Source organism: Erithacus rubecula (assembly GCF_903797595.1).
Source record: "Erithacus rubecula genome assembly, chromosome: 10".
Lineage (NCBI taxonomy): Eukaryota > Metazoa > Chordata > Aves > Passeriformes > Muscicapidae > Erithacus > Erithacus rubecula.
This window is the reverse complement of record NC_136662.1, coordinates 21,656,097-21,673,030: the sequence shown is the minus strand read 5'-3', so window position 1 is coordinate 21,673,030 and position 16,934 is coordinate 21,656,097. Positions and strand designations below refer to the sequence as shown.

General features: G+C 37.7%; 1 protein-coding gene across 14 annotated transcripts in view; it reads left to right on the top strand.

Moving 5' to 3' along the window:
* Nucleotides 1-16,934, top strand: part of EPS15 (epidermal growth factor receptor pathway substrate 15) — a 67,234-nt gene that overhangs the window by 34,947 nt on the left and 15,353 nt on the right. For all 14 annotated transcript variants that reach the window (XM_079314528.1, XM_079314526.1, XM_079314535.1 and 11 more), the window contains 7 exons: nt 17-211; nt 1,632-1,777; nt 2,559-2,718; nt 6,106-6,191; nt 11,508-11,580; nt 15,708-15,869; nt 16,494-16,691. In XM_079314528.1, the coding sequence (XP_079170654.1) occupies nt 17-211; nt 1,632-1,777; nt 2,559-2,718; nt 6,106-6,191; nt 11,508-11,580; nt 15,708-15,869; nt 16,494-16,691 (1,020 nt within the window). The remainder of the gene's footprint in view (nt 1-16; nt 212-1,631; nt 1,778-2,558; nt 2,719-6,105; nt 6,192-11,507; nt 11,581-15,707; nt 15,870-16,493; nt 16,692-16,934) is intronic.

The following is a 16,934-nucleotide window of genomic DNA, read 5'->3' as shown; positions in this document are numbered from 1 at the left end:
TTTTTTTCTTGTTCAGGCAATGTTTTTGGTGTACTGTGCTTTGGAGAAAGAACCAGTGCCAATGTCCTTGCCTGCAGCTTTGGTGCCACCATCCAAGAGAAAACCTCTCAGTGTTCCAGGAGCAATGCCATTAATACCATCTTCAGCCAAAGAGGCTCATCAGTCCTTGCCACCTCTGGGCATTTTAGCTGCCAAAACACCATTAACACAGGTACAGTTCTGAAGTTAGAAGATGGGGATTAGATTTCTGCTTTTAACCCTGTGCTTCAGAGACTGCCTGTATGAAGAGACTTGATACAGGTTCTTAGTTTGCTTCTTGCCCTGCTTGTTGGTTTTAGGAGGCTGATGGGAAGACCAGATGGAAAGGTGTAAAATTTTCTGTTTGACTTTTCCTAGATGTCTTCAGATATTTTGTAAATATTTTTAAACAAATTATTTCAAGCTCAAAAAAATATAGTAGTCCAGGTACACATGGATGAAGACTGACTGGAATATGGACATGTTTTTAAAACAGATTGTGACAATCATGTATGTGTGTGCATGTGTGCAATTTGGAGAAGGCATGAATTAAAGTGGAATAGATAAATGCAAGCAATGGGAAAAGGAAACAAAAGGTCTAGCATTTCCACCTAGACACAGAGAGATTTGATTCTTTTCTGAATGTGATTATTAGGCAACTTGATGCCTCTTACCCTCCCCAGGCATCTTATTTACTTTTTGTCATTTTAGAGTCCAGAGTTTGGGAAATGTCTTTCTGAGTAGCTTATATATAACTTGTTCTATTCAAAATGAGAAAAAAATGGATAAGGGTATTTAAGGTAAGAACTGTGGTACTTAATGCATCAGATGCAGCTTGGACATTTGGGTAATCAGTATTATTTGAGCAATCAGTAAGAAATTGGCATCTTAATTTTGGAGGGGCCAAGGTTTTAATCTGGAAATTTCCTTGCCTGAGGGTAAGTCTTGCTGTATGTATTTCAAAGCAGTGCCATTCTGGGTGAGTTTGTATACAGCACCATTTGGGAGTCATCTGTTAATTGTCTGTGTGCACTGAAATTAATTAGCATCCATACATGCACTTGAAGCTATTTTCACTCAAAGAACCCTAGACATCTTTATATTAGCTGAATGTTATGAAAATTTGCTCAAGTAACAGAAGTGGCTCTAATTCCCATCTTTACCTTGTTCAAGTGTAAATTCTTCAATTTATAATGTGCCCAGCTATTAACAAGCTGGGCTTGAGCAGCTCTCCAGTCCCTCCAGCTAAAGCTTCCCAGCTGTGTAAAGGGGGATAAAATTGATGGAGCCAGACAGTCAGCAGGACTGTGAGCACAGTGGTGAGGGAGGAGATCCAGCCTCCAAGGAATGCCTTTGTTGCATAGGCAGAGGGGCAGAGCAGCAGCAAGCAGCCTGTGTGCTTCACTGAGGGAAATGCTTCACTTCTGCTTTTGCAGTTGCTTGAGTCTCTGCATGTCTGTTCAGGAGGATAAAATGAGTTAGGCACCTGCATCACTTATTTAAAAGTTGTGCTGTAGTCCTTGAATTATGTAAGTCTGACTTGGAAACAGAACTTGCCTGTATCTTAGTATTGTGGTTTTGGTTTTTTCCCTTCCATCCTTATCTCCCTTCAGTGGGTTGTATCACCTGCAGACAAAATTAAGTACGATGAGATCTTTGTGAAAACTGACAAGGACATGGATGGATTTGTGTCAGGTGTGGAAGCCAGAGAACTATTCCTGAAAACAGGACTGCCTTCTGCTCTCCTTGCACATATCTGGTAGGTTCTTTTCCTGTGACAGCTGTGTAGTTTATGGCATTCTCACTTCTTGCTAGGCTGACGTTTTTGAAAGTGACATTTCTGTATATAATAGCATGGCCTTCGTATAATTAGTGATAACTTACTTGCTTCTACTCTGGACAGAAATGGGTGAAAATTAGGCTTATGCCTGAACACAGATTGTTACAAATACTGCACTTCAGCTATCCCTGTGTATTTAAGACATCACATCATCACAGGTATCTGATTACTGATCCTACCCATATACTGGGAAAGGGAATTGTTTCTATAAAATTGGTAGCATGCAAGATTTATGTCCCATCTCATTCTACACATCTTTCCTAACAGCTTTTCATTCATTTAGCATTATTCATTGCAGCAATGCCTTATTACACTCACAGCTTTTTTAATTTTCTTCCCCACTGTGAGTTGTTGCAGGACACTCTGATAGGAACAACCTCCCTCCCCCCAAGTTATGGTTAACACAAGTGCTGATTAGAAAATCAGGAAAATGTAAATAAACTTGTGTTGGTTCTGAAGGTGTTGCTATTGACCTACAGCCCTCATGGTACTTTTCACCAGAGCACAGCTGTGGGCCTTAACTTGCACAGTGAAAGTGTCTCTGTGTGTTTGAGTGATGTTTCCTATGTCTATGGTTTTGTTTTAGAAGATGAGAGACACCCTAGCAGTTTTCACATTTGTAGATGACAACACCTGCACTGAATAGGGCTGTACTTGGAGAAATGAGTATTTTTAAAATTTCGTGTGCATCTCTGTACAGGGCTCTCTGTGACACCAAGGACTGTGGGAAGCTTTCAAAGGAACAATTTGCTTTGGCTTTCTATTTAATTAATCAGAAGTTAACAAAGGGCATTGATCCACCTCAGGCTCTGACTCCAGAGATGATTCCACCTTCAGACAGGAGTGTCAGTTTACAGAAGGTAAGGATGGGTTTGGCATTTTTGATGTAAATCTCAACAAATTATGTTAATTTCAAAGGCTACACGAGAAGCAACCTCAAGTGCTGGCATACCTTAAATTTATCATAATATCAGGAAGAAAACAAATCTTAGGTGCAAAGAATTGACAAAAAACTCCATCCATATTTCAAAATGAAGCTGTCATTTATTACACCTGCCAACCAAGCAGAGAGATCTTATGTTGGGCAAGCATCATTTTCTCATTTGAAAGAATAATCCTTCTGTTGCCATTTTAAAGAAATTGGAGTTTCCATGTGAAGTGATATGCACAAGTTAAGTGCTTTTCTCCTAATGTGTTCAGGTATCTTTTTTACATCAATCTTTGTTAATAAGTTTGGAAGCAATGTGAACTAAAAGTTTAGAGTTGTATAAAGTTTTAAAAGTAAATGGTCCTCAATTTTATACCTCACAGATGGTTTAGGTATCTCCATAGTCTGTTGGTTGCCATCTATCTCAATCCAGCAGCAGGCTGTACCTCAGCAGTTCAATTTGTAGCTGTCAGAATGGTAGAGGTCATCACAAATTCTTATGTGTTTTACACATCATGAAGTCTGATGTGAGTTACCTTTTCTTGGTTGTGCAACACATTGACACAATTCTGCAACTTTGTTAAACAGAATGAAAAATTCACACCTGGAAAAATGAAACTCAAAATTTGGCACTACTTTTTTGAGTTTCTGTAACTGGTATTGAATTTGTTTTTACATTCTGTTTTTAAAAAGTAATTGCTTTATTTGCAACTCTACTAATCTTTTTTGTATGTTTGCTTTCCTTTCTATGTCTCTTTTCTAGTTTGGACTGTTTTTTCCATTCTGCACCACTCTGCTTTTCATCCTTATTATTCTGTCAGTTTGTTAACTCTGCTTTCTCAAGGTTAGAGAAACTTTGCTTTTCTAATATTTACTGTCTGTTGGTTTAATAATGAGCATCCTCCTAAGACTCACATAGTCATGAATTAGCTCAGAGCTTCTCTCAGGTGTCACAATCTCAAGTTCTGCTGATTTCCAGTCTTGTTCATCTGGAATAACCCCGAGGTTTTCCCTTGATCCCAGACCTCTGGGGCTGTTCCTGTTGGCTGCTTAAACTGAAAAGAGAAGATTCTGTGTCTTTCTGGTGAAATTGCAGGGGAAGTGGTGACAGAGTAGTAGTCCAATGTGGCATTTGGCAGTTGTCATTAGGATTAATACCCATGAGTTTACTGAAGATATCACAGAAAATTTAGTGGTTAGAAAGCATTAGATGAGTTCAGTATTGGTTACTGCTGTTTTGTGGATGTAAATTGATTTTACAAAACTCTCAGGCATCAGTGTGGTTTTTATTTCATTACTAACTTAAGTGATGGGTAAGAATGTTGTGTAAAAAGGTAAGTTAACTTTCAATTAGCTCTGTAAATCCTTAACAAGAGGTTTTTTTACTAATTTAAGCTGAACCTTCAGCTCATTTTGAGCTTTTTGAAAAGAGGTGCTGTATCAACAATATTAAATGATATTGAACAATATGATATGAAAGAACTTTTTTGTCCAAGATTATTGCTCAAGATTTGAACTCAAAGGATTGAATCAGTAGACAGAGATAGGCTTTTTGCTGATTTTCTTGTTATGGTGTGGCTTATACGGTAAAAAAAAAGTCCCCAAAACACTGTCTTGGGCTTCATCTTCTGAGTTGACAAAGGTGATAACAGAAATATCAGTATATGAAATGGTATTCCATTGTGGTTTAAAATTTGTTGCTGTGTTTACCTAGAACTGTTTGTAGCCACCACTTGCATGACAAGCCATAAAAATTAATCTTTTATGTAAGGTCCTTTCAAAGAATTCTGATGGGAATTTCCTCGTAGCATGACTTTGAGTAAAAAACTGGAAGTGCTGTTTTGCATGCATGTTGCAGTGGCAATGGCAGCCTATGGCTCTAACTTGTCCTTGTTACCACATATACTGAAGCTAAAGAATGTTGGCTTTTATGTTCCTGCCCCCCACCAGTTCTCCTGAACAACTGAAAAAAAGATTGAACTACATTTTCCTCAAGTTTGATGCTGGCATTAATGTGCAGAATTTCTTTAACTGGTGAAAGAAGGAAGCCTGGAAATAAATTTTCTTGCAGCTAATATTTCCATGTGTTCCTTTTATTCTTGTCCTAGGAGAAGTAGAAACTCCTATTGGAATGCCATGATCAACTCTGCAAAACTCCTGTGTAATTCCTGTAGAACAGGATTGAACATCATAGCTAGTTTACCCATTTGAGAAGCTGTACACTAACCACTTTAGGAATAGCTGTATGGTTGGTTTTTTGGTTGTTTTTGTTTTAATTCCCAGTTCATACCATTTTTGCTAGTAAAATATGCATGAGCAGTCTGCAGCTCTGCTGAATAATACTCTTAGGCACTGTGTGCTTACAGTTTAGGTGTCCATAGATATTTTTTTTCCTTCCTCAGAGTATCAGTTTGAGTAGGCACATAGTTAATATTAAGCATTTTGATTTATCTGTGGAGAAACTTCAGCATTTAAAATCTTCTGCATTATATTGGGGGTATCATTTGCCTTTTAAAATTATATATATATACTTGTCCTTGGAATATTGTGTTTATCCTGGATGACTTTATTCAAGACTTGAAGGAACTGATGTATTTATAGGAGGTAACTACAGTGGCTGTTGCTTTCTAAGTGTGTTCATGTTGTGACAAAGCACAGAAGAATAATTGCGGCATTTGTAATTTCTGTCTTCAGCATTTGTTCTCTATCCATTTATGTGTACTTCTTTTGAAACAAATAATTTCTATTACAGTCATTGTCTTATAAAGACACTGAGTAAATGGAAACTCATGGGTGTCAGTCACTCCCTGTGACTTTGTATTATCAAAATTTCTTTGAGTCCTCTGGAGGTTGTTGTTAAACAAACTTACTGTCCCTTAAAGCCTTGCAAATCAGTGTCTGTGCTCTGCAACATGAGGATCACCAAGGTGAAGAAATACAAAAGTACTAAGTAAACCTCTCTCAAGTGAATGCTAGGAAACCACCTAAATATTAGCTGTAAGATAAATCTTATTTTAGAACAAGATTCTGTGGTTTTTTTGTATGATTAAGTAGTCCTGTGCTTTTGTGGAAGATGTCTTCAAGGGTGTGCAGGAGACATTCTCTTTGAACTGAGCTGTCTCCAAGCTTTGGCTGTATGTTGTGTTCTGCTCATACAGCATCTGTACTCTTTTGGGGTTTCTAAGATTGAAGGTTTGAAATACAATGCTACCAGTAGTTGTTGAAAGAGGACAGTTCATGTTGCCACAAAAAGTAAAGTGAATCTAGTAGTTGAATAGCATAAGCTCTAGACTAACAATGTTTATTTTTAATCTTTCAGAGTACTCAAGGACCGAATTCTGTAGCAGATTTTTCTGCAATTAAAGAACTTGATTCATTAAACAATGAAATTGTGGACCTGCAGAGGTATGTAAGGGAGGAATAGCTTGAACTGCATGGGATTCAGGTGTGCTATTTACTGTTTTTTAAAAAAACAATCCAGTGCATCAGAGAAAAGCGGGTGGTAATACCCAGCTTTGCTAAGTAAAGGGTCAGCATGTCTGTAGTACTGTGTGACACTGCTGCTCTCTGTTCACTCACATGAGTGCACCCAGTGACAGCAGGACTGTGAAGGGTCTGTCCCTCGTGCCTTCAGGGTGTGTTTCAGGGAGCTGAGTATCTCAGCAGCCTGACATGGAAATATTCTCCATTTGTTCATCTTTATTGGCAGATGTGAATAAAATGAATCTTTAGGATGCTGGAACCATACATAAGTGGTGTTAGTTGTCTTTGATTTGTAGAGGTCATTCCAATAACTTGGTTTTGGTGGCAGTAGGGAAGTGAGATGGAAAAGATCATTAAGTATGCAGGATAGGGAGTGGGAAGATGACTGTGCATGGACCTCTGGTAGGATTTGGATGAGGGTAAAGATGGGGATGCTTCTCTTGTGTAATACAATAAACTGCTGGACTGAGAAAAATTGTTTTGATGTATGCAGACTCTTGGATTCCATTAATTATTTCTAAGGTGATTAAGATGACTTCAAGTGACTAAGAAAATAAAATTAATATATTTTCTGTAGTCTTGGTCATGCTCTTGAGACAGCAAGTATTTTTCTTCAGTGTTTTTCTTGTTACTGTTATAAATCTACTGAAAATTCTATTAAGAACACTAAATTTTCCTATTTTTTAAGTGCAGGTGCTTTGTCATTATGAAATCTGCCTCTCTAATTCATGTCACTTGTGGGAATGATTTAACTTGGCAGTGTGTCAGAGCACAGTCTGTTTCCTAAATGCATAAATATTTTTTCACTTCACTTGCTTATTCTGTCTTATTACTCCCACTGCCTCCTTGCTTCTCCCTGCTCTGCCTCCACTATTCTTCTGGTTATATTAATTCCAGTTTTGGACACTCACATTTATTAACCTGAAATAGGATTTGCAGCTGTGTATATTTACTGTTGGTATCTTAAAGGGAAATAAATTGTTGGCTGGCATAAATTTTTAGATGAAGTTGGTTTTCAGTAGGTGGGCTTGCAGCCTAACATGCAAGCCAGGCTGTTTATGAGTCTTGTTTTCTTTTCTTCCTGTGAGGTATGAAGGAACCATAGCCTTTAAAAAGTCACTACTTCAATTTCTTGAGGGCCAAATATATATTGTCAGTTATTTTAAATTGAATGATACTAGATTGTTGAAGATAGGGTGGGGGCAACTCTTAGTGTGTATTTGTTTTTAGAAAGGGGAAATCTACTTTGGTATGTTTTAGAGTTTCAGAATAGAATGGGATTAACAATGTGCTAAATGTAGGAAACTTGTCTTTGGTGAATCCACATTTCTGTTGCAACTGGTGAAGTACATTTTCAGACTTGATGGGTGTCATACAAAACATAATTTAAACTGAAGTTATTTTTGTTCATTATTAAACAAGATAGATTGTTCAGCTGTCGGACTCAATATATAAGAGTTCTAGTCTCTGATTCCATTGAGAAGTGTCCAAGAGCTGCATTTTTGAGACCAGTAATAGAACTTCAATCCATTTTTGAAGTGCACTTAAAAAAAAAAAGGCAGGAGAGGAAATTACCAAAAAAATGAAGGATGACAGTGTATGGAAAACAGCTTTTGGAGAGACTGAGCAGAGAATACAGAGGTAATGTCTTTGTGGCTCAGCAGTTTGTGGGAAAGAGGTCTGATGGCCAGTAGCTTTGTTTGTTAATCTTAATTTGATAAATACAGTGTTAAGAAGGTGGAGGTTGAGGATCAGATGAAGAATAAAATGGAACACTTACTAGGGAGGATAATACCCCTCTGGTGGAGGGAATGATTTGCCTTGGGACATTGTGGAACCTGCATCATTTTGAGCCTGTGGGCACTGTTGTCTCTAAATTGTTTCAGTTGCACTATATTTTTAGAAAGCTATTTGATGCTTTTCTTGGTCAGCATGGTGGCAGACTGTACCAGATGATTTTTTTGAGCCATAAAACCTTTTTCTTCCCCAACAAATCCAGCTTTGCTTTCTTGCTTTCAAAGTTAGTGACAGCCCACAAATTCACAAATTTCTTCAAGCTTTACTAACACTACATTCTTCTCTAAGCATGGGGAGTAGTTGAGCTTAACTTGGGATACCTCACCAGACATGTCATCCTTCATTGCTGGATAGCAATATTAAAACCATCTTGAGTTATAAATGAGGTTAAAAGGACCATGAAGCTGGTGAGTTGGTCTCTCAATAGCAATGAAAGAGCAAAACATCCACCAGAAAAACAGGACAATCTCTCTCTGCCATACACTTGCATCAAACCTTTGTTTTAAATTTCAGAGATCTACATCACTTTCACAAAGCTAATAACTTTAATGTAGGATAGATCACTTCTTTTCAACCTCTGATTATGAGTAACTGAGCTGTTGCAGCAGAAAAAGTTATGAGTAACAAATGTTAGAAGAAACAAGGCAAACCCTTGGCATGGCTTCTAGTATTGCCAAACTGAAGTGCTACCACATTAGGAATTCCCAAAACTACAGATGTATGTGAAAATAAGAAATATTGGGCAACTGTGAGTGTAGATAATGCTACCAGCTCTGTGAGTAGTCATCATCTTATTATGGAAAAGAACTATGATATTTTGCTTTTGTATCTAAGGTGATTCAGCCTGGCCAAGTTTGAAGGTTTGGCTTGAACGCCTCTGCTGACACAGGGACTTTGCAATTCTCAGCTATGACAGATATTTACAGTGTGCTGGCTTCTATTTATAAATGAATCCATTCACAAATTAGTATTAAATTTAGGGATTTAATAAATCATGAAGCATCAGTATGGGAGAAACCATCTATTAGTCATTGCTTTTAGTTTATTTGATACGAGTTTCTCCCAATCTGACTACTATTAAAATGCATAGGGAAATTGTACTGCTTTCAAAAATGTACTTGAATTGGTTACAAGTGTCCTTTGTTGGCAAGACCACAGTTCTTTTTGGGTTGTTTTTTTGGATGTAGTAAGGGACTTTATGATCCAGGAAATCTGTCATATCCAATTAATCAATTTTGTTACTTGCTTTTGGTTCTTTTGGCTGCTGAGCTTTCCTACAGGGACATAGCAGATAGTTTGTAAAAGAAACAGAGGCATTCAGAGGAATTAGTGAATTAAGTAGGTCTGTGTTGTCTTTTCTTTGAAACAAAGAGGCATTTCTGGGGGGAGGAGGGGATGTGTTAAATGCAGACTATATACTCTCAGCTTGTTTTCCTTTGCCTGAGACTACTGCCTAAGCTTTTCTTGTTCTGTCTGACAATACTTCTTTCACTTGATTCTTTCCAATTCATTGTTTGTGCTCTGACTTGGCTCATGGAAGTGCCAGTGGGTGGGTGTTATATCCTGTTGCTTATTCCAGATTGCAAGGATTGAGGTACCTGGTTTGTGTTGAAATACAAAGGAAGTGATCTGCATCTCTGACAGTCTTAGGCACATCAGTGACACTAATGTGGAAAGACTGTATATTAACCACATACCTGCTTGCAGTTCTATTTCTTGCTCACTTTTCCCACCCCAGCAGGAAAAATAACAAGTATTTGTTTTCCTAGTCTCTTTTATCATCAATCAGGAAGAATATATATGAATGTTGGCTGTGTTTGTTGAGTGTTTGAGGACTTGAAGGTATTTTTCAGCTTGATTTGTACTTAGATCTATAGAAGTACTTTATTGAGACCTTTGTTCATGGAAAGTTACGGAAGCCAAAGCAACAGAGCTTGTTTCAAGCCTGTGTTGCAATGCTTTAAATATCTAAGTACAACTATGCTACATATGCTTATTGAGCTAGAGGAGTGTGCTGTGGCCTTGTTTGAATAGGTAAAGATTTTCTTAGAATTTCCAGTTTCTGATGAATGGAGAGTGAGGAATTTTATGAAACTTGAAGGATCACACTAGACAGAATAAATAATCTTGATCTTCAAAGTTCCTGTTTCCACATCTTTCCTTTCCCTTCCATTTAAACTTCCCCTTTGGACATAATCAGGAAGTTGCTCTTTAATCAGATAATGAGAAAAATAATAGCAGAGTATAATCTATTGTCATTATTTATCAGATCAAATGTTCATTTAAGATTCTACATCTGGGTTCTTTTTATTTTCTATTGTGTGTGGTTTAACAGTAAACAAAACTTTCTCAGCTTGAGTAAAGAGAACTTAGAGTAGACCAGCTTTACTTCAATGCAGAAATGCTTTCTTCTGTTTATCAAAAAAGAGTAAATAAAGAAATAGTTTTAGACTGATTAACAATCTGCTGCTATTAAAAGATGAAGTTTCTTGTTTCAGTTTATACCAGTAATACGATCTAAATGTTTTTCACTATGGAATTTAATTTAGAAATGTTAGGTTTATTGTTCAAATTCTAACTTCAATGTGTGTGTTGGTTTATTAACAGGGTCCTTGTGAAAGTAAATATCTACAGAAGATTGTGTAAAAACTGTAACACTTAATGTTTTTTTGCCTCTGAAAAGAGAAAGATTCCATATGCTGTCTAGAGAGAAATACTCATTATTTTTTTATAACAGTAACACTTCTGAGTTGTATGGGTTTTTTTCCTTTTCTTAAAGCTATTGTTATGTCTGACTGATGAGAATTTATTGATGATAATTCCCCTGTCATCAGCAGTCACTTAAACATGAATAAATGTCTGTAGAGGCAGGCTTGATATGACACAGCAAATCACTCCGTGTGGAGTGTCTGAGCAGATCATGATTCCAGCAAGCCAAGCCAGCCTTCCTGCTCCTGCCTGAGCTTCCCAAGAGACAGATCCAAAATCTGACAGGCAAAGGGCATTCATGGGCTCTGGGGGCCTGTGGGAGTGTTCCCTGGCTGCTGTGAGCACAGGCATCTGTGTGTTTGCAGGGGTTAATAGATGGAATCTGATGCAATCCCTCCCACTTTTCCTAGCAGTTTTCATTAGACAAGTGCTCCATAGCAACAGTGAGATCACTGGAGACAGTATTTCATTGATTTCTGCCTCCCACCCCCTTCCATTTTTGAGCCATTCTTATCACTGGAGTGCAGTTGGTGGAAAGACAGGGGGGGTTTATGCAGAACTTATCTGGGCTTCTGTCTTGTAAATAATTCGGAGAACAGAAATCCCTCACATCTTTTGTGTTTCATGTTTCACTATGTATTTAAAGAGAGATACAGGCTTAGGGGGCTGGATAACTGTACCTGCTGTAGCTGATGTTCTTAAGTATTCTTGCATTGTTTGCTGGTCTTCCAGGGAAAAGAATAATGTAGAGCAAGACTTGAAGGAGAAAGAAGATGCCATCAAGCAGAGGACAAGTGAGGTCCAGGTAAATAAATCATCAAATTATTGTTCAGATGTCTGATATTGCACCGTGTGCTGTTTTAGTGACAGTGGGATTGGCAAGTCTTTAGATCATGTCACTTATCCAGTAAAAATAAAAAAATTAGTGGCTAAGAAAAAGAATGTACTTTGAAGTGTATTTTCTATATAATTTTGGGTTTGTGTAGGTGTGTATAATTATATAAATGTGTAGGCTGATATAGAATACATAGCATGCATGGAGTTTTAAATGAAAAATATTACAAAAGAATAGATTTTTCTTTCTTTGCTTTTTTTTTTTTTTAACAAGACTATCTACTCTGTAATTAAAACTAAAGAGGACACTGTAGCACTGTAAATTAATTAATAAACTTAAGTGGCTGAATTAAAAGAGCTTGTGTATAGGACTGCTTCTTAAGAGGTGCAATAATTACCAGCTTGGGAGAAACGTTGCCTCAAGTTAATTTTGCCTAATAGAAGTGAATTTTAAAAAGAATCTGTTGGTTTTTATTTGAAAGGATGATACTGAATTCCTTGAATATCTGACAATTTAAATTTGCAAGTGTTTTGCAGACGTTAAAAATTATGCAGTCAGCATCAGTATTTAGAGTGCTGACAGACTAGCCAAGCTCTGAATTAAATACTGCAAAGCAGTATTTCAATTAAATTTTCAGTTGCTGTTTAAAAAAAATATCTTCAGTGTGATATCTGACCACTTATATTAATTTATAAATGTACTTTAAGAATCTATCATTATCCATAATCTTTACTTAAGAGCAAATAATGCAAGATTTCAGCATTTTGATTGCAGTTGGGTTGAAAAAGAGCTAATGTGTCACAAGAGCTGTGAATTTTGTGCAGGATTATTTAATATCCTTGGAGCCTGGATGATAATTAATAGTGTGACCTTTGAGGAGATAATCAGATGCTGGCCTGTTGGTCATGCTGGCAGCAGCTCCAGCAGCTGCAGGAATGCGTGTGGAAGTTGCCCATGCCTGTGCTCCACAGCCATTCCCCTCCCCACCCTGCAGATTCCCTTTCCCACTCTTCACAGAATTCTCAGGGGTATTCCTGCCTTTGCATACAAAGATTATTTTGTTGTTGTCTTCTGGAATCTGTGTTTGCTCATGTGAGGGTTATGTTCTCTGATGCCTTTGCACAAAAGGTTTGTAAGCTTGATGAAAGCCTTACCTTGAATGTTAAAGTGTCATCCTGTTTGATGGTCAGTAGCATCACAGAATCCCCTGAGTCTCTGTATCCTAGGCAGGGGTGTTGGGGCAGCTCTCTCAGCTCTCCTGCCTGTTAGTGGCCATACAAACTGTTTGTTAAACATAGTTACAGAATTCTGTCAGTCTGCAGAGAAGGAACAATGTATTATTGGCTTGTCAGAAAAAGGAGAAACCTCCAGGATCAAACAAATGGCTGCAGCATTTGTTTGATCTGGTGTCCCTTTACCTTTTCATATTTCTGACTGGTTGAGGACCTGCACGTTTCAACAAACTTTCTAGAACTTCAGAGAATAATGTGGCAGACTAAGGATATCTTTGCTTCATGTTTTTTTCTTCTGGTTTTATTCTAATGAGGACATTTCTAAAGATAGTCTACAAAACGAATTTGCTCTAACCTGCCTCCTTTCTTCAAGCTAGGTTTGTAGCATGACACTTCAGGGTTTCTGATATCAGAGACTTATTTGTATTCTCAAATATAGCCATGGTCAGTGATCAATCAAACTGATTTGTATAGGAGAGGGGAAAGAATGACAGTTTCTTCTTCTATAAAATAATTTCAATATTATGTAAATAGGTACTAAAAAGCAAAGGCAGAAGAAGAGTTGTAAGGAAGATCTAGCATATTGATGGGGTTTAATGAGCTTGTTAAAATATTAGCTCTTTAGTAGCAGAGACTGAGGGATGTTTCCTCAAAGTTAAGTGCTCTGAGTATCCCTCAGAATTGGATTTTCTTTTTCTCTATTTCAGTGTACCAATGCCATTAGAAAGTCAGTGAAGTTTTACTTTTCTGTCCTCTTGCAGGTTTAACATTTTCTAGCACATGAATTGTCTTGGGAAGGACAGACTGGCAAGCTGTTAAATCTATTGTCCATGGAAATACGGATTCCTAAGCTTTCCTTATCCTAGACTAGATTGGCACAGAGTTACAATGATCATAAATCTAATTAAAGGATTACTATTACCATCAGAATTGCCAGTTTGTAACACCTCAAATATCTTAGTGGTTTTCATTTAGATCTCATTCAGTGGTTGAACATTAAGGTGCTGCTTCTATGCTGAAGGAGGTTCTTTGAAATTGAACCTTAATTGGAGCCTGCTTTACTTCATGAAGAGGCATCTTTGAGTATTATTGCCAGTTTTGTGTGTTGTATCTACTCCAGCCTTTAATTCTGGAAGGGTTAGATGCATATGTGAACAAAAATCCACAGATTTTGGGTTTGGTTGGATTTTTTTCCTTTTCTCTTCTGGCAGCCATCAGGCTTAGTTTTGTCTCTTCAGTGCTTCTCTACTGCTGTGCCTAGAACAGGCAGAAGTGGAGGTGGCCTATATTTAGCTTATGTGGATCTGAATTCTTGCTGCTTTTAGGAAAAGGAGGCTGAAGGCTCTTTAAACTGTTACTTTTTTTCCTCCACTGCTTGTGCTAAGTGTCAGCTGATCCTTGCTTTTCAAAGCCATGTGAAAATGAATGGATCAAGAGTGTCCCAATTATCCAAGTCAGTAGCTGCTCTAAGAGCTTTTTGTGTACATGCTGGTTTTTCTCTCTTGGGTTAGAAATAACCAGTATTTTTCCTAATCTAACTGGTGTGTACTGACATTCTTCACTAAAATTCAAATTTCAGGAGGTTTTCGTGGAGGGCTTTTTGTGTTTTGGCTTGGGAAATTTTCTTGTGGTTTGTGGTTGATTTTTAACATAAGAGCATCTGTGATGTATCTTTGGGTAGCCCTCCAGTTGTCTTGAGGTTACCTAATTCCCCAGCATCTGGCTGCTGCACCATATGCCTTTCTATTCCTATCTGGCTTTTTGTCCTCGTTATGTGGAGGTGTTAGCACACAACACATGGGTAAACTGTCTCACTCACCAAAAAGAACCCAAACAAAACACTCCTAGAAAAGGAGAGCAGGATTGTAGCTTAGAGCAGCAGCAGCACACAATGTATGATCTAATCAGAATTTTATGTCTGCTTGTTTTCTTATCCTCCTTAATTTTTTTTGCTCTCTTCATTTTTTACTGTTGTTGATGATTGTTCCTGAAATTGCTGTATTTTCTCAGAAAGGCTGCAATCTTCTCTTTTCATCTAATATTTTTCCTTTTGTATTAATCCTTTTTGATCTCCCTGTATTATCTCTCCCTCTTGACTTTGATGATGCTTTCTTCTTCCTAATTTCTTTCCTTGACATGTTTTTCAGTGTTAACTCTGCAGCTTGTTGAAATATAACCATTCCTATTGCTCAGAAATGAACTAATTATTTTATGATGCTACTTAATGTACTTAAAACACAAGACACATACTTGCTATTCTTTAATACATCAAAAGATTCCAAATTGTTGCATATGAAATGTGCATTTCTTACCTGTACTGGTAAAAGAAATAAGATTTTGGCTGATTCTTGCAAAATTTGGGGCAGGAGTGCCCTTGGAGACAGTGCATTTGGGTTAATGGCCTTTCACCATACTCTAAAAAACAGTTTCTATTTTTGGCCATTGAAAGGGAAAGGAAGAGAATAGAATAGAAAATAATTTCTATTATCAAAAAATCCCAGAATAGTTTGGGTTGGAAGGGGCCTCAAATCCCCCCTCATTCCATCCCCCTTCCACTGTCCCAGGTTGCTTCAAGCCCCATCCAACCTGGCCTTGGACTTTTCCAGAGATGAGACAGCTGTGTGCTGGTGTATGATCTCAGTACTTCAGTGAGATTTGTTTTACTGAAGAAAACGAGGGCAAACAACCTGATTATTGTTGTGTCATTGAATTAGAATCTGAGAGTACTTGCTTGTCTGGTATCTATGCAGGCTTCTGGAAGATAATTTGTTGATACTTTGAAATCTGGGTTAACACTGCAGTTTGTACTGTGGAATTTACTGGGGAGAGAGAGAACAAATGTCAAGCTGATGTGTTTTATTTCAGGATCTCCAGGATGAAGTCAAGCGGGAGAGCAGTAATCTGCAAAAGCTGCAAGCTCAGAAACAGGAGGCACAGGAAACCCTTAATGATCTTGATGAGCAGAAGGCCAAGTTGGAAGAACAACTTAATGACATCAGGCAGAAGTGTGCAGAGGAGGCCCATTTGGTAAGGTCTGGTGTCCAATGCCCTTGGGAAGTCTAAATGCCTTGTCTTGAAGAACTCAGCCTTGCAGAGTTACAGTTGTTGGGGCAGGAGAAAAGGCTTTAGTGAATAAACTGCCTGAGTGTCAAGGTTTTGTGACCGACAGAGCATAGGAAATACATCACTCACTTCAGTGTTCCTAGTTCAGTATCAGTGTGTCAAGAAACATACTGAGACACCCTTGCACACAAATAAGGTTTGAAGCAAACAGCAAAATTGTGATACAATATAAATGTGGTTAGAACCACTAGTTACTGGGACTGACTTTTTAGTGGTAAAAAAATATCCTATGTAATTTTTTTCTAACATAAAACTATTGTATTTCTTTAAGGTTTGAAATTATCTCTTCAATACTGGAAATATCTGTATTGGTCAGAAGAATAGCTAAAATACTCTGTTCTTATTGAGACCAATAGAGAATTAACTGTTCATTTTGGTATGATCTATAATCTCTGCAATAGCTATGAGATTTTTTTACTTTTTTTGGTCAGAAATAATAGATTTTGGATGTGTTTGGAAATGTTGTTTGGGTTTCTGGGTGTGGGTTTTGGATGGTTTTTTTGACTTGAAATCCTGTTCATACTTTAGATTGCCATGCTGAAGGCTGAAATAACAAGCCAGGAATCAAAGATTTCAGCGTATGAAGATGAACTGACCAAAGCCCAAGAGGAGCTGAGTCGCCTGCAGCAAGAAACTGCAGAGCTGGAGCATTGCATAGAGTCTGGGAAAGCACAGCTGGGACCTCTTCAGCAACATCTGCAGGATTCACAACAGGAAATCAATTCAGTAAGGCAGTGTGAAGGACCCACCCCCAAAGAATATTTTAAGCTGGCAATCTTTAGTGTGGTTTGCCTTTAGGGGAAGGCATTGTTTCCTTTTTCCTTCACTCTTTGCTCATGTCTTTAGTTACTTACACATGTGTTCTGTACTAGTCCTTATGATTTTTAGAGGCTGACTTAAGTCACTCAAGATACTTCATGGTCTTTCTCCAAGTTTATTAATTAAAGGGATTAATTTATTATACTCTAG